This window comes from Diplotaxodon limnothrissa, linkage group LG6 (genome assembly GCF_057381915.1).
Source record: "Diplotaxodon limnothrissa isolate DT_005_m linkage group LG6, D_limnothrissa_male_GT1.1, whole genome shotgun sequence".
Lineage (NCBI taxonomy): Eukaryota > Metazoa > Chordata > Actinopteri > Cichliformes > Cichlidae > Diplotaxodon > Diplotaxodon limnothrissa.
In genome coordinates this window covers 8,936,984-8,955,536 of record NC_140601.1, presented here as the reverse complement: position 1 = coordinate 8,955,536, position 18,553 = coordinate 8,936,984, and the positions used below count along the sequence as shown (strand labels likewise).

The following is an 18,553-nucleotide window of genomic DNA, read 5'->3' as shown; positions in this document are numbered from 1 at the left end:
GAATGTGAAATTAGGAGCTTTGCTTGAATGCTCTATCAGAGATACTATAGTTATCTAATGGAAGCTAAAACGTTCTAATAAACAATCACACCTGAGGCCAGTCACGATCTTAAAAATGTATCTTTGCTTCCTAAATTGGAGAACACGCTGCTTACTGTCTCCTTAACCCCACAAATAATATACACAGACGACAACACCATCCAATAACGTGATGCAAATTAGTCTTCTATAGTGGCTACAAAGTGAACACGTTCCTTGTAGAATTGGTTTATTTGAAAATCTATTAGAGAATCTATTAAAAAGAGTGGGCATTATTCTGGATGATTCAGTTTCCTCGCCTCAGGGAGAACCCTCACTGCAGTCCAACATGGGTCTGAATGACTAATCCCATTTACACTCCACCCAGTGCTTTCAGCTCTCAGCGCTCCCCCAAATTGAAAATCTGACTCTCATCTCCAGCTTTATTGTCACTGAACTTCAGAGTTTTTTTTCTTTATTTTTTGTTTTGTTTTCTAATGACTCTCTCCCAAAAACTACCTCCACATCCAATCAACCCACGTTGTCTCCATTCTCTGCCTATTCCTCTGTTTACTGTCATCCTTTGAGATTGCTGACAGTCCCCAGATTTTCAAACTGTACTGAATATGGACACAGAGTGTCAGATGTATTCTTTTCTCTCAAAAAAGAGATTTCAATCTGGTTTTCGCTCATGTCACAGTACCGAAACTGCTCTACTTAAAGTCACTAACGATCTTCTAATCGGAGCTGACTCTGGTCTTCTCACCATTCTCGTCCTTTTAGATCTGAGCTCAGCCTTTGACACCATTTCTCACTCTGTCCTTCTAAGCAGACTTTCCTCTCTCGGCATCTCTGACACACCCCTCGTCTGTTTTCAATCATATCTCCTCGACCGCTCCCAGTTTATTCAACTAAGATCATTCCGCTCTCGTCTATTCCCCGTCACCTCTGGTGTACCCCAAGGCTCAGTTTTAGGCCCTCTTCTCTTTATAATATACATCCTCCCTCTAGATACCATCTTCCGCAAATTTGATCTTCAGTTTCACTGTTTTGCTGATGACACCCAGTTATATCTCTCTTGCAAACCTGATTCCTCCCTCCCACCTTCTTCCCTTACAGAATGTCTATCCGAGTTAAAATCCTGGTTTACCTCTAATTTTCTAAAGCTCAATGAGGATAAAACTGAGATCCTCCTTATTGGCACCAAATCCAACCTTTTGAAGGCAAACCATTTCTCACTCACCATCGATAACTCCACAGTTTTCCCTTCTCCTCAGGTTAAGAGCCTTGGTGTCATCCTAGACAGTTCACTTTCCTATAAATCTCACATCAATAATCTCACCCGTTTTGCCTACTTCCATCTACGTAACATTAACAGATTGGTTCCTTCTCTTTCCACCCAGTCTACGTCCATTCTTGTACATAGTCTTGTTACCTCCCGTATTGACTACTGCAATTCTCTTCTGCATGGTCTCCCCCAAAAATCCCTCCATAAGCTTCAACTGGTTCAGAACTCTGCTGCTCGCATTATCACCAGAACCCCCTCCTACCAGCACATCACCCCTGTTCTTCAGGAACTTCACTGGCTCCCTGTGAAATTCCGGATAATTTTCAAACTTCTTCTGCTCACCTTCAAGGCCATTCATAACCTCGCTCCTTCTTACCTTTCTGACCTGTTAACCACCACTTGTTCTGCCCGTTCACTTCGTTCTTCTTCTTCTATCCAGCTTACTGTACCTTCCTTCCGCCTCACCACCATGGGAAGCAGAGCTTTCAGCGGCTCTGCTCCCAGGCTGTGGAACTCTCTGCCCCCTGAAATAAGAAATATTGGTTCTCTCCCCCAGTTTAAATCCCAACTCAAAACTCATCTGTTCAAATCTGCATATTCACTGTGAATCCACTGTTTGTTCATTTTATCTTGTGCTTGTATTTTATTGTTCTTATTCTGCCATTGTTTTACTAAGTGTTTTATCCTATTGTAAAGTGTCCTTGGGTGACTTGAAAGGCGCTCATAAATAAAATTTATTATTATTATTATTATTAAAACGAGTTGAATAGATGTGTAACCCTAAACATTTAGAACAGTGTCAAACTTGTCCTGGAAGTGATTCTCAGCGATCACCATATTTCATGTACATACCAGCTAAAACAACCGGGCCGCTGGACATCAACAACTAACCTTTCCATTTTCAGATGTTAATCAGGTCACATAAAGCACATAGCAGGAAATAGTCTGTATTGAATACTGCTGTAAGCTTTATGTAGTGATTTAAGAAACTGTCTGGTGACACACAAGACCCCTACTTGATAAAGGTGAATGCACCAGATTATTAGCTGAGCGTTTTGCCCATCAACGCATCACACAAACTCAAAAGGAAAGAAAAAAGTCAGAAAAGTTTGAGTACATCTGTGAAAAGGGCTTTAAACTTTCCATTCATAGTATTTTTTTTTTTATTGAGATTAAAATGAGGCTGCTCAGAGGTGGCTGGAAGTAGGTACTTTGAGCTCACCCGTGGATTATTTATGTTTTCCTATTTTTGTCTACCTTTTTTTAATGTTACATTTCCCTGTGTCCTCTAGCCGATGACCAACAACAACCCATGGATGCTGCTCTACTTCATCTCCTTTTTGCTGATTGTCAGCTTCTTCGTCCTTAACATGTTTGTGGGTGTGGTCGTGGAGAACTTCCACAAATGTCGGCAGCACCAGGAGGTGGAGGAGGCCAGAAGACGTGAGGAGAAACGCCAGCGTCGCATGGAGAAGAAAAGGAGAAGTAAGATCCAGAGAACAGGAAGAAGCTGAAGGGTGAACGTGGGATACGCAGGAGTTGGGAGGGAGCTGAGTGCCTGAAGCACTGTAAAGATTGAGGGGAAAATAATTAATAAAGAAAAGCAGAAAGATGAGACGGAAAATTTAACGAAATAAAAAAGAAAGTAAAAAAGGACGGTTTTAAAAAATCAAGTCATGTTGAAAAAAAACATACATGGAAGGAGGAGGACTGATGAGATCCAAAAATCTATTGGGAGAGGAACAAAGACTGAGTGTACAGAAGAATAAAGAGAAAATCTAGCAAAGAGATGCAAACGGTATACAGTCTATTATATAAAAAATGCTCACCTCTTCTCTCATACTTCCAGTTTCAGAAATCTTATATACAGTATATGTTTAACTTAATAGATGCAATCTTTTAAAGTCTCCACTCCTTGGGTAAAATCCACGTGGCATATGCCCAAGACTTCTAATTTGATCTTTTATATTACACATGATAATATGACGTTGAATGAGTCATTTTTTCAACTCATTTAAAGCTACTTAACCTCTCTCACACATTTATCAAATTCTCTCTTTATATAAGCACAGAGTTTATCTCAGTGTCTGACTTTTCTTCAGCTGCTCTGAGCGTCATTATTCTTTCCCTCTTTTGGAATAAATTCACTACTGTGTAAAAGCCTTGAGTCGACTTTATTTCTCTATATTTTGTTAGGAAACTGGGAAATAGACATAGTGATTTAGCAAAATCATCTGCAAACATAGATGGAAATACATTATATGAGGCAAAAAAAGAGTTTGTGCAATTCTAACATGCTTGAAAGTCAATATTTGGTAGGACTGTCTTTATTCGTCCACAATGCCTAAACTTTCTTACGCAAGCCTTCTTGTACTTTCTTGTAGTAGACTTTAAAAACTTTTATTTGGTCTCAGGGCCTCAGAAGTCAAACCTAGGCTGTTGCCCCCTGACCATCCACACCAATTGCGCAAAACCGGTAGACCTTAAGATGGTCCCACACTGCTTTAATAATGTTGGGGTCTGGGCTCTGAGGAGGCCAATCCATGACTGATAGTGTTCTATTTTTTTCTTTCTATCCAGCATTATAGCAGTATGTTTGGCACCACTTCCTGAAAATTTAAGCCATTGGTAAACAGGAACCTTCCAGATAGCATTGCGTGGTGGAACAACGTATATACTGACAACAACAATTTGAACCAAAGGTTTCAAATTTGGATTCTTCACTCTAGAAGAGCTGTTGCCACTTATTTGTGTTCCAGTTCTTGTGTAATTTAGCATGCCTCAGACATTTTCTCCCCGTTTCCCCTCCTTAAAAGTAACTTCTTGACAGCCAGTCCACCATTGAGACCATTTCTGATGGGACTTTGGTAACTTTGGCAAGTAGATCTTATGTCTTGTGTCAGGTCTTGGCTGGATTGGATCAAATTAATGTTTTTCTGACAGGTTGCTTGTAACAAAGTTTCTAAAGGTACATTTTAAAATGGGTTCTCAGTTTATGTTATATGTAGATGCAATATTCCGCAGTCTTTGAGGTAGGTGTCTGTTTTATGCTTGAATCATTTATAGGTCAGCGTTAAGCGGCTCGACAAAAAGAAAAAAACCCCCAAAACTAGTACTGTACTATAAATGAGTGAAAAAGCAGCCAATGTCCAAATAAAAGATCCTCAGCCTGAAGAAAGCCTCATAACCACTTACAAATATAGCCTAGATTCTTGGAAGCAAAGTATGAAGAAGGCGTAACTCAAGACTGAGTGTACAGCTTTTATTCACTGTTTGTCTAATGAAAAATTTTTGTCTGTATATTTTCTTTTTTGGTATTTTGTCATTTTTTGGTCATTTGTTTTATTCTACATTTTTCTAATTTGTCTTTCACTCCCATTTTGTTTTCCTTCTGTCATTTTTCCTTCTCATTCATTGACCCTAAACCCTAATTGTCTTATTTTTTTTTCTTCCTCTATCCAGAGGCACAGAAGCTGCCCTACTATGCACCCTATGGTCCTACACGCCTGGCTATCCATGCTCTGTGCACCAGCCACTACCTGGACCTGGTCATCACCTTCATTATCTGCATTAATGTCATCACCATGTCTCTGGAGCACTACGACCAACCACAGGTGACAGCCTTGCTTGAGGAGGATAGAGCGATGTTTTGAACAAATCTGCTGTTTCTTTCTCAGTCTCATCAAAAGCTTCTGAGTAGGTGTTGATGGTTAAAAGTTGCCATTTCCTGAGGGAAGTGGCCAGCCCGCTGCTCTGAATCAGCAATAAATACTGCCAAAAACTAAAGCATATCTTGAAGTGCTGGAATATATCTGAACCTGAACAAACAAAATTGTTCCTAGTCCTATAAAGCTATGGACAGTTAGTTTTGCCTGGTATAAAAACAGAAAACAGGGAAGAAACTCCCCAGCCACTTTTTCATCATCCAGGTCATCATAGTCTAAGGAGCTTGCAAAGAAAGGTCTCGACTTCTTTAAGTTTCTTGAAGACATTTCACCTCTCATCCGAGAAGCTGTACAGTGTAGCGAGGAACGCTCAGACCTCTACATCGGAGAGACCATACAGCCACTTCATAAATGCACGGCACAGCATAGAGGAGCCACCTCGACAAGACAAGACTCGGCTTTTCCATCTGCATCTAAAGGTCACTCTTTCGAGGACGCCAATGTGTAGGCGCCTTAACGCCCGCTCAGATCCTGGGCCATTTGACCTCAGGAAATCACATGATAGGGGGGGGGCTAGGTTTCGCATTGGGCTCAAAAACCCAAAACCTTGGCTGATTCTGACCTATTTTTACACCTTGGCCTTGGTGATTAGGTAGAGGATCAATAGGGGGTCCATGACCCTCTTTGGGGACAGTCCCATAGGGCTTAAAATCTGTGACTCTCCACCAGTTGCTCTTAAAACTGAAGAAGCTTCTCAGATGAGAAGAAATTTCAAGAAATCCAGACGCTTTTCTTTCCAAGTTCCTTAGACATCCTAAAATGCTTAACCTTATAGATTAACACGACTAATTCTGGAAATCCTTCAGGTATTTTCTGGTCTTGATTATCTGTGTGTTTTAAGCTGTGATTTTGTAGCACTGTGGCGACCAGAGAGGGTAGATGGCCAATAGCATTCGCTGATTTCAAATGACTTATGGGTAAAAAAAATAAATAAAGGAGGTTCTGAATTAAACTTCTCTCAACTTCAACGCAATTGATTGAAGCAACCACCAATGAGAGGACAGGAAATCATCTGCCCTGAAAATACGTTACCTAGACAACCAGAAACATCCTCTAGCAACCAATTGTCAGCATGAAGGCATGCACAATGACCAACTCACTCTCTGTTTGGTCTCAGCTTCAAAACTAGTACTAAAAGTATTTTACCATAAGTCAAAAATCTACAAAGATCATTTAAAATAGCATCGTTATGCAGTTAAAGTCCAAACATCTGTTTGAAAATGGCAAATTTCTACTACCTCTCAACACACGCTTTGTTAATATGTAATTAGACTTGTTGTGGATAATCTGGTTTAATTATGTGCACTGAACATTACAAATGTTTGACTTGTGTAGCCCTTTTTTTGTCTGACTCATTAATACCAGCGTAGTAGAAAAAATGCTCTCTGTTTCTCCCTAGAGTGTGACATAATTTAGCTGTCTGTCTCAATTAAGCTCTCCTCTATTAAAAGAAATTTGTTGGCAAGTGCAAATGTTGCTGACTCTGGCAAAACGGATTCACTGAACAACAATTCTCATAACTTGCTGTGTTATTTGCTTCATTCTTCAGTGAACTGATAAAAAGACCATTTTACTGCCGTGAAAAAAGATAACAAATGTGCTTGTAATAGGTCACGGGAGAGGTGATATTAACTGTCTGCTGTTGTTGTCTCAGTTCTAACCTCTCTGTCCATCTTTCACCTCTCTTACTCCCAGTCTCTGGAGACTGCATTAAAGTACTGCAACTACTTCTTCACGTCCACGTTCGTGATCGAGGCCTCTCTCAAACTGGTAGCTTTTGGCTTTCGGCGCTTCTTCAAGGACAGGTACAGTCCCGGCTGCACTAAATCTTTGAAGCATGCAAAACTGATAAAATCTGTTATGTTATACTATAGCACCAGCAGCAAGTTAATCCTTGTACAGTCCATATTCTGGTATTATATACCACGGCCTTATCTCTTATATTTCTTCCTAATAGAGACGCAGCTGCTTGCTGTGGCCAGCTAAGCTCTGAGAGACGACAGGAAAAAAATACAAGATCACAGATTCAAGGGCAAAACTTACACACGCAGATTACTTTGTGATTATGTCTTCCAGCACTCCTATACCTTCTTATAAATTGAATCATCTATTAAATGTACATAGAACCAGATTTGTCGTTAGTGAAAGCCTCCGTGTTCCCCCACCATGTTTGACTACAGTGGCCGTGATGGACATCTCCCTGTCAACTAATTGTGTTTTACGTATTTGCCTAGAGACCGACTATATATGTAAAACACCAAAGGGGAAGGAGAAGTTATAGGTGTTTGCATGCGATGGAGCGACATTTTAATTTGTGTCTGCAACTTCCGACTCAAGATATGAAGCATCATACCTATGTTTTATCTGCAGAGGAACTAACACGTGAAGGAAAGAGACAACGTTACCAGCAACTTCATCAAATATCATCCTCTTCCTCCTCTCAAGTCAGACAAACATGCTTATTTATTCCCAATATTGTTGCAGTCAGTTATTGTCTGCAAATTAGATATGCAACACTCCTGTCTCCGTACAGCTACCAGCTGTTGTTAGTGTCCTAAAAATTACGCTTTCTCTCTGACATACATTTTCATTACGTTCTCGCATCATATTTATTCACGTAAGTGTCTCAAGAGTTCAACAAGTCAGACAGTTTCACCAACACCTGCTAATAGCAGCTAACCCTGTTAAGTCTAATTGTTGAATGTTGTCATTGGGCTTCTTAAATTTGTAAGTCTGAGTTCAATCTATAGGATCAAGACATCCCTTTGATCCTGACCACCTCTCCAGCCACTCTGTGCTGGGGGAGGATTTATTGTACATACATCCTATCTGCAAGATCTGTTTCTTCTGTTGTAAGCTTCCTGCTTTTATGACCCTTTTGGTCAGCAGGTCGTCACACACACGCACACACACACACATTCTTGCACATGCATATACGTGCTTACACATACACACACACACACAGTGCCTTGTCTTAGAACCACTGGGGGTTTTACAGAGGGAGGTGCTCGTGCTGTGACGTGTATTGTAACAGTTTGTCAATAAATAGCTGCGAGGGAAGCTGCTCTTGGGGGGATTTTGGGCATGAGACAGGTTAGGAGCGTGAGCTCCAAGAGCTGGTTCTTGACCAAAAACTTTCCTCGTTAGCGAGTGAAAAACCGGTTGTAGATGTTCTGTTATGTCTTGATGTCTTCATGATGAATAAGTCTCTAAACTAGCGGGGCTTGTGGAAACACAGACCCAACAAACCCCAGCTAACAGTGGCTAACAGAAGCAGAAACAGACAGAAACGTTCTGCATATCCTCAGGAACTCACCTCAGTATGTCTGTCATTGGCCACAAGTCGGCTTCTTTGACTCATTGACTCAGATCAGACTCCTTTCACAAAGTTTTACAGCCTCTTCCAGAGTAAATAGACGTGGACGTTTCTCACCCTGCATTGACAGCTGAGGTAAACGGTGGACTCACAGCACTCTACTGAAACTCTGGGGAGAATCAGGTCCAAACAGTTGCAGAAACATGCCAGCTGTGGTCATTATGAGTACAAATTGAATGTTTTTGCTCTCACAAAAACATGTTTTTCCTACAGGAATATACACTTGAATTTGGAACACAGAACTCAGTTTACTGCTATCTACTGACATCTAGTAGTGGAAATTTTATACATTGTACCTTTAAGAAAGATTGTTTATGTTTGGCACTAACTTTTGCCAGAAATTGTCAATCCACAAAAAAACAGCCTACAGTGAATGAAAATAGGGACTGTAACAGGTATCATACAAAGAGCATAATATGCAATCTCAAAAAAGGTGAAGAAGACCATTTTTAGAGAATGCTTGCTTTCTTATTCCACACGTTTCAAGTTCTGCACTTCTGTTCAGGTTGTTTATTTTCTCTTCAGGCTTTTGTGCCTAATTAGAACCACAAAGAGCTAAATCCTGCTTTAGATATCATTGGCAGGTATTTCCTGTGTGAGAATGCAGTGTCGGTGAGCCTGCTAGTATATTAACAGCATACACTATGAAGTTGCTAAGAGACCTGGTTAGATCTATGGACAGATGGATGGTGACAAAAATGTGTTGTTTAAATATAACCAACCGACTATGCCAGCACTGTGTAAAGAGAATAAGATCCAAGCCCCTTTTACACAAGTTTTTGATGATGTCATCGGTCAATTATATGGTGAATGTTTAATTTAAAAACACGATCCAACTGTGCAGGTGCAGAAAGTCTTGAATTTTTAACTCATTTCCATATCTTCACCCAGCATCATAGCAATCCTGCAGGGCTCTTCTCTCAGTTACGTATACAAGACCGTGGAGCAGCTGTGAGAGTGTTGGCGAATATTATTCGACCCTACTATGTAGATTTATTATTGCTGCTTCCGATCCATTTCAAGAACTGTGCTGGAGAAAATTGCTATTGGTTATTTCTGCCCCTCTTGCTTTCAAAATTACTTCTTCCGACCTATTTGAATGTCCATCTTTCTATGTGTCTCAGTTTTAGTTAGTCACGGTATTTCTTCTAGTGTGCATTACATTTCATGGCTCTCTTTCTCTATGTCCTTCCTCTCTCTTCTTTTGCAGCACCTTTGTCTTTTTCTGTCTTCACCCTTGTGTGTCTTTTTGGAAACCCCTGGGTTTATTAGGCAACCCTGTTTTGAGTGTGTTTACACTGTGTGAGTCTGTCTGTGTGCCGCTTCTTGTTGTTCCGGCACTAAGATATTGTCTAGCGTGAAACGCAGTGGGGAAACATTCCCCCGGGCAATAATTTTGCTGTAACCCGAGTGAAAAGTGAAGGAAACGTTGCTACATTTAAAAAAAAATAAGGGGGGAATGTATATTTAAGGAAGTGCACATGTCATTTAAAGTAAGAAAGGTCAGGTCTCTTTCATATATAAGGGTTTTAAAGGTTCTTTCATAATATAGCTACTCAACAACAATATAACTGAAGAATGTCCTCTTTATGTTTGTTGTCTGATGAGATTATGCGATGCTTGTTTCAGAATTAGCATTACAATATGAAGTTTGCATCAAAACTTTGACAAAAATATCAAAATCCACATTATTTATTTAACTTTACATTCATGAATTCTCCCACATGAGCCATTTAGTAACTCTTTTTTGACCAATAAAATGACAACAGGCTACATAAATCACTCAGCAGATATTGTTTCTTTGTCCAAGTTTGCATTGTATTCAAACTCTTATCCTACTATTATTATAAATATTCATAGCTGGAGCAGGCCTTAGGGTAATGGTGAGCTGTTACCAATTCTTCTGCCAAGTCAGTTGTGCGAAAGTAAGGCCAATTATGCACAAATGTGATGTAGAACATTAATATTCATTGGGAAATTAACATGACACCGACCATGATGTGTGCAGTCATGAAATCCTGAGCAATTCATCCTCGTTCTCCTTTTTTTAAGACTCACATTATATTCCGTCGGGTTCGGTATTTTTCCGGTATGTTGAAAAGTCGTTGTGCGTGTCTGTGTGTGTAGGTGGAACCAGTTGGATTTGGCCATTGTGCTGTTGTCAGTGATGGGCATCACCCTGGAAGAGATTGAGATCAATGCCTCGCTCCCCATCAACCCCACCATCATCAGGATCATGAGGGTGCTCAGGATAGCACGAGGTATACCACAACCCACAGAGGCACACGTCCTTAACCTGCCCATGGTGTTTTCTTATGCCTCAAACTTCATCTTACATTACTTCTTTTATTATTTTATATTTTTATACATGTGCTTGTCCCTTACCCGTTTCCTAATTTACCATTTTTCCAGAGAAAATTAGTCAGAGGTTTTGTGTGTTTTGCTTCTGTTTCAGTTTTCTGTAGCTGTTGTTTGAGCTATAGTGTGCCCAGCTGTTCTTTAATATCACCCAGCAGTCGAGATAAATTAAAAGTCATGTATATTTCCACATCGCTAATTTCAATTTAGTTCTCACAAAATGATTGTGTTCATTATTTTTGTAAATGAAGCTTTTGAAAATGAAATCAGAGGAGCCTAACAGAAGCTTAGCAGGTGTAATCTCTCATGTCCTGGAAGCTTTTTATGTTAAATATTACAGACATGTTCATTTTTGTTTGATTTAACTTGTGGAAGTGATGAATGTTTCTTTATGTGTTTAATTCAATCTATGAAACAGCATTTAGGGAGCCTTCAAACCTACCACTGAACGAAGACACATGGATAACGATGACTAGTTGTATTGACTGCTTAAGAATTTTAGACTGGCCTACTGACTGACTGAGTAACTTGAAAAAGAGGCTCACTGAGGTTGATATCAGTATCCAGATATCACTGAGATTTGCTCTTGTTTTTAACTTGACTCTCATTTTGCATCTGTGCTCTAATAAATCTGGGGAAATTGAAGGACCAGTTCTTTGGGCTGTCCTCTTAACTTCACACTGTGGGGGATAAAGGCTAATTACATCAATCTCACTTAATCCTCGCCCTCTCTTACCATCATCCTCTGCCCTCCATAATTCTGTTCAGGGACCTCTGAGTGGACCCATGGGTAATATGCTAACTAAACAGCAGCCAGTGGTAATTAAGAAGCAAGTGGGGTATTTGATGATGAGTGTGAGGGCTACTGGTGACTTTTAGTCTTTCTTCTCTTAACATTTTTGCCACTGTGTATGAATGTTAACTAATTTGTAACTGTGAGAGAGAATATTAAAATGTTCCACAGTCGTTTCATACAAGTGGATTAATTCCAACTCGCTAGTGGGATAATACAATAGAATATTCATCCGACTGTTTTGTTGTATGTTGGCAGTTATTGTTAGTTTTTCTCTAAAAGTGTCCAGTACAATGAAATGTTACAGCAACATTAAAAGAAAAATATTATTGTTCATTTTGAGATTAAACTCTCAGAGTAAATTCAGAATGTGGAGATGAAATTTGTCGTTTCAAGTCAAATAACTGCCACAGCGTTTATGCCGTCTACTAAATGCCTGTGTAGAAACAGCATGATCAGCTGTCTTTTTGTGTCTTGTTGTAAATCATAGTGTGACCATTAGTAATCTGCCCATTGATGTTTCATTTCATTGTTTCATTTTGCGCAAATCTGGCCAAATTTCTGTGGTCTTTCCTACTGACTATATGCATCTTTCTGTACTTATATTTGTCACCACACAGTGTTTATGTGCTAAAAAAGAAAGAATTTATTTGTACTAAAAGCAATTCTAAAGTACGATTTAACTAACCCATCTAATAAAACATTGTAATTATTTTCAAATTGTTACTTTGACTTTATTCTCAAAATGAATAATAACATGTTTTTTTCTTAATGTGGCCCTAATACTCCTTCAAAGTCCAAGGACTGCATTTGAACAAATAAAATCTCATTTAATGTTTTTAGCATGACCCAGTATAATAATAATCTACCCCACAATATAATGACCGTGCTTGTGAATTATTAGCTGGCAGGGATGCTAGCTTTTCCCTTGAACTAATGGTGTAAGCCTTAGTTTTTCAGTGTTATAAACTCTTTGTAGGCTTGACATTTTTAATGAACCAGATGGACACATTCAAAACAGTCAGTGAACAAACAGCTCTACCAGCTAGACTTTGAGTGTAAGTATTGCCTAGCTGCTACTCCAAAATAGTCAACAGGTATATAGAAATGAGAACGCTATTATTTGTGTTCATTTTATATTTTGTATAAAAATAAAACCCAGAGAAGTGAAAAAAGAAAGATGACAAATGCAACCATTAATTTGGAAGTGTAGCACATTTAGCCTCAGAAGCAGCTGTCTCCCAGAGAAACTTTTTCCTATAACTTGGAAAACAAACAAAAACAAATACTGGAAATAAAATACTGTTACTATGCAAATATGCTCAAATTTATATATACTTTAAAAACTATATAAATTACATGTTTTTTACAATACTCAGTTTTTAGCTAAGTATTTACTGTTGTCTGATTCTTAGCTAACTGTGGACGAGCTGCAGTGAAGACAGGGGAAACCAGTCTGTCTGATCCACGTTCAGACTCATTAAATTCCCTTTCTGCCTTACTCTGATGCTGGACTTGAAGTTCAGCAGGTTGTTTCAACCACGCCTATCAGCCTAAACACTTAAAGTTGCCAACATGTGGTTGGTTGATTAGATATTTATGCTAGCAAGCAGTTGAACTGTTGTCCCGAACAAAGTGACCAATGAGGATATATAGTGTTACTGAGCAGTCATAATATCAACCACAGAACTATAATTTATATCCTACAGATACCAAATTAGATGTAATATGAAACCTGACATTGAAATAATGTACAGCCATGCTTTTTTACGAACTGTAGCATTGCTGAGGCTAATTTCCAACCAGGTGCCAAAACAATCATCATATGTCATAGTTCATTAGACAGAAGTCCTCCTTCAGAACTGTAGATATTTAATTGCAGTACCAGATCTTACAGGACAAAGTCCCAGCGGTCAAAATATAGTCAAAGTTATTAAAATGATTGGCAAACAGCATTTTTTTTAAAAAGTCGCTGTGATCGAGCATTAAAGACTCTAAAATGTTTTCAGCAAATAAAGGCAGCAACTGCCTGTAAGTAAAGCTGTTGGCTGTATGTTTTGGTGAAAAGGTTATTAAGAGTTGTTCTCTTCGTGGGCTGTAACCACTGCTTTCACCCTCTCTTTGTCACGCACTGTGTATCTTCACTAAGAACTGTGAAGAGCAGCCCATCTCCCAGGAGGTTATATTGTTCCTTGCTGTTCTCTGTGAGAATACTCTCATGTTTTCCTCTGGCTCCAGTAATTACCGAGTTCCTCCAGAAATTGGACATCTGGGAATTGTCGAAGGTCGCTTATGATGAGCTGGGAAACCTGTTCCATGTATTGATCGTTTACTGTCTCTCTTTCTCTCTCTGCCCACACCTTATGTATCTATCTTGACTTTTCTCCTCCATCCCTCTGGTGTCTTTAGTCTTTCTGTCTTTGGTATTACTTCTCTTCACTCTGTAGGTGTTGTTGGTTGTTTATCACCCCAACACGTAGGTCAAGTGTCACGTACAGACACAGACTTATGCAGTTTTACCCATGGCTATAGTTTTCTCTGACCCTGTGTGATCTCTCTTCAGTGTTGAAGTTGTTGAAAATGGCAACGGGGATGAGAGCTCTTCTTGACACCGTGGTCCAAGCTCTGCCTCAGGTATGAGTCATCACACACACACACACACACACACACACACACACACACACACACACACACACACCCCAGAGCTTATCTCAAGAGCACCCAGGAGTTAATTAACATTTGTGAAATGATAAATGACCAGAGTCGATAAACGCTCTCTGAGAATAAGAACTTTTAAAAAGTCAGGTTATTAGAAAAATTTTTGCCCTTAATCTTATGACACTTGGTAAATTTCCATGGCTGCTCTAATTTATTCAGGAATTTAAAAAAAAAACACCGACACACACTCGCAGCAATAAGTTAAGATTTTTTTTTTTTTTTCATTCTTACCACCGTTAATGGGAACAGAGCAGCAAATGTGCTCTGCTCCCCTGTTGCACTGAAAGACTCTTGGTCTCAAGCCTTTGCTGATATTAATGGATGGTTTTGTGGAATCTGAGGGGACACAGAGACACTGTAGATCGACTATTTTAGCTGGGGATGTTTAATAACTTATTAGGAGTTCAGTAATGTTGAGATATTTTACCAGCACGTACTCCAGTCACACTCTGCTCTTTTGGGACTCAACACAGGTTTATAATTTTGCTTCTGTACACCACCACAGTCAGTTCAAACTGAAATGATCTACATTTGCTTGAAGTGCAGACTTTAAGCTTTAATTCATGGCGTTTAACAAAACTACTTAACCCTGCAGGAATTACAGCAGGTTTTATACCCACACTCTCCCATTTTCAGAGGCTCAAACGTAAATGGACAAAGTCACTTTAGATTTATGGATTATTATTATTTTTTGTCCTTTTTTGATCCTTTGGATCTTGGCTTTAATATCTCATTTTTCTGTCATGACAATTCTTGGGTTGCTTTTGCTTTCACCTCTTACCCATGTGCACTGCAAAGAGCCATAAAGTCAGCTCTGCTGAAGCTGAGCAGAGGGCGTAGCCCATCAGCTATCACTTCTATCATGAGCTGTTTTACTCCTTCCACATAATTTTCTTTTCCAATCATTTTGATACAAATTAGTCTTCATCAAAGATTTTTCTCTAAAACTGGGCGTCTCCTTCAGATGTTTTCAGTCAAGTCTAATCTGACCTAATCTCACCTTGTTGTAAATCCTCTCGATTTCATCTGTATTTCTATGTATTTCATCTCTAGCTTGTAGACTTGATGACAATGACAAAGGGTTTTTTCTTTACCACGACTATAATTTACAGTTATCGATTTTATCTTTTTTTCAATGGTCTTTTGGTGTTGCCACATTTTTTTCCTTTTTAAGATTCATTTTGGGATTTTAGCCAAATGATGGCCTCTTTTTCTGGCATCATCATGTTTTGGAACCTCAGATTGAGACTTCCAGTTAGCAGCTACCTTTTATCTAATACATTTGTCATAGAATATCAAGTGAACGGGATTTCTTTGACCATAAAACTGCTTGTCAGTCACTGTGCAGTTCATTTTGAGCCTCTGAAAATGAGCGACTAATAGATAAAATTGCTGCAATTTCTAAACTGTTAATATATGAATTACCTTTTAAAACCCGTTGAATTAAAAAATGAAAGTTTGCACTTCAGTCACATCTTAAATCCACTGTGGTGGAGTACAGAGGCAAAATGACAAAAAAAGCTTATGGATCTAAGCATGGGTCATATTTAACGAGATATACAGAAAATTCTAAAATGTGTAAAGTGTCAAGGTTTTTTAAAAAGAAAATTGGTCAAACTAGAGGGGAAAGAAAGCTGTGATGTATTGGAACTGTCAACTCTTGGAAACATATCCTTATTCGAGGCATTTTTAATGGAGTGAGTCAGCAGCAAGAAGTTCTTTCTCCTGGGTGTCTGGGAGGATTTTTGTCTCCCTGATGTTTGGATTGCAAAATTTGTGCACATATATAAATTATAGTCACAGAAAATGTCTCTGCTTCAGTAAGCCTCGCATTTATAAAAGCAAGCTCTTTCATTTTCAGTTTCACAAAAACAAAATCAACATGAACACACACAAACTCAAGGTTTCATTGGTAAATAGTAAATGAAATACTGTTAAATTCAAAATGCTGGCAGATATTAATTTAATGCCATTGTTATTTTTAAGTGTCCAATAAAAAAAAGGATAAAAAAGCCAAATTATCAGCTGTTCTCTGAAAAAACAATAACAGTTGAGGCTTCACTGTGATGCATTATAAATAGCATACTACTGTGTATTTATATATTAGTAAAAATGGGAAGAAAGCATTCAATCGTATAGATCCTGGAAGTGTTCCAGTATCATTTCATCTATATTTTTTCTTTTTCACAGGTCGTTTCATGATAGATTTATTGCCACTGTGCTATGACACAAAAGCCATTAGTTGATCGTTTGTAATGTTACTGCAACTCTGTGTAGAGCAAATGAAGCATGTAATTGGCATTGTCTATACGATATAGCAGTAGGCTCTGTTGTTAAATAAGTTCATTTTGCAGCATCCGCACATTTTTCATGAGGTCAATTTTACCTTTTGTAAAGTGAGCACGTAACAAGCCAGAACATCAATGTTTTCTTCAGTAGAGCACGTCTTCACTGAAGCCAGAAGAAAGATAGCTTAATAGCAAGTATGCACAGTTATGCTTGCACAGTAGAAAAATCAAATGCATGAGTGTGCTGTGACCTTTTTTTTCTGGTCCACCTAGAAATTGTCTCAGAATTTCTCTCAATTACACCAACTGGCATCCCTCTGCTAGGCACCAAAGAAATATACAGTGGTTTTAAAAATGCCTATATAAGAAGAAGTAGTGTCTTGTGACCTTTTCTGCTTGTGTTTTAAATGTGTCTCAAATACAAGTTCTTTGCTTAAGGACAGAGAACAGTAGGAGGGTTGTGCTCCATGGTTTAGCGATGTCTTTGTCCTTAACGGTCTGTGTCTGTAAAGAAAACAAATCATCCTGCTTGTTTTCAGTTGGGATTTGAAGTGGGTGGCCTTGACCATATGCCAGTGTTTCTCATATCACATTATGGAGAAAGAATTTACCTTGAAGAAAAAAATGTTCCTCCCAATGGCACCAACAACATTTTCAGGACACACTTTTAAAATGTAGTAGATGGCTTTAGATTTTAGATTCGTTTACCGGAAACCAAAAGATGTACACGACACAGGATGCTCCAACTTCAGCTACCTTGTTGATCATTGTGTTGCTTCCTTAGCATTCAGTTGTCTGTTTCACATTGTATAGCAACACTGCTCCTGAAGCTTGCTTTCAGTCTCTGCTCAAGGAATCCAAAAACATCAGATGGGTTTAAGTTGCAAGCTGCAGACTGCTTCAGGCCGAGGCATGGATTTTTTTTTACATCTATCATGAGAAGAACGCTCTCCTCAGGCATTGCCTAACCTCTCCTCTGTAGTGTATATACATTCATTTCTGCTTATCTCCTTCTCTCATTATATGCAGTCCTCCACTGTGATCTCACCTCCTGTAAAAACTAAAACACATTGTATGCTATCCCCAGCTTCTCTCAGTTCATTTGACTGTCTAATAGAATCCTACATTCACCTATTTAAAAGCACCCCACTGCCTTCCCTGTGAAGTGACTTAGCTAATGGTGTGATGCTAGTGCCTACTACTGCACCCACAGGGGCCCTTTATCCATCTACATCTACACTGTGACCATCCACATCAACCGATTCACACATATTACAGTGTCACCCAGAACTGTGCAATACAATGACGATGCTGCGTAAACCTGCCTTGCAACTATTTCTGAGCCAATGAAATTCTTCTCCAGTCCTGGAGAAGCACCAAACAGGAACAAACAGGAACAAAACTGCAGTTAATAATGTTTCATCATGAGACAGACAAGGCCTTGCTGTGTGATTCACGGATGATAACAAGCAATGCAAAAGGAACATGAAGGTTCTGGTTTCAAATATAAACTCATAAATAGTGAAATCCTGTTATATTAAGTACCGTTATCTCTGAACTCTGACAGGGGAAATAGGAGGAGGAGTTGGAAACTACTGAGTCAGTTTGCACAGTGGCTGAGCCCCCCTCACCTAACTGTGGAGGTCCACGTGATTCGATTCCACAAATGAATATAAGAAATGAATGCTTTTTCTTTATGTTCCAGGTGGGGAACTTGGGCCTACTCTTCATGTTGCTGTTTTTCATCTATGCTGCTCTGGGTGTGGAGCTGTTTGGAGAACTAGGTGGGTCTTTCAGACACCACTTTTGTTCCTACTAAAGGCTTTTTGGAGCACGTTTATCAAATATAATTAGATATCTGTAAAAACACTGCCATGAAAAACGCAGCATACAAGGAATGTTTGGATTTGCCTTTTTGACCTGGATTCATCTCCATTTGTACCACCTGCTCATTTGTTATGTCTCACTCTATGGACAGACGCAAAAGAA

General features: G+C 39.1%; 1 protein-coding gene across 2 annotated transcripts in view; it reads left to right on the top strand.

Moving 5' to 3' along the window:
* LOC146630072 (voltage-dependent T-type calcium channel subunit alpha-1I-like) overlaps positions 1 to 18,553 on the top strand; it is a 222,776-nt gene that overhangs the window by 165,918 nt on the left and 38,305 nt on the right. For both annotated transcript variants that reach the window (XM_085356770.1, XM_085356771.1), the window contains 6 exons: positions 2,599 to 2,791; positions 4,769 to 4,920; positions 6,727 to 6,836; positions 10,535 to 10,668; positions 14,122 to 14,192; positions 18,270 to 18,348. In XM_085356770.1, coding sequence (XP_085212896.1) covers positions 2,599 to 2,791; positions 4,769 to 4,920; positions 6,727 to 6,836; positions 10,535 to 10,668; positions 14,122 to 14,192; positions 18,270 to 18,348 — 739 coding nt within the window. The remainder of the gene's footprint in view (positions 1 to 2,598; positions 2,792 to 4,768; positions 4,921 to 6,726; positions 6,837 to 10,534; positions 10,669 to 14,121; positions 14,193 to 18,269; positions 18,349 to 18,553) is intronic.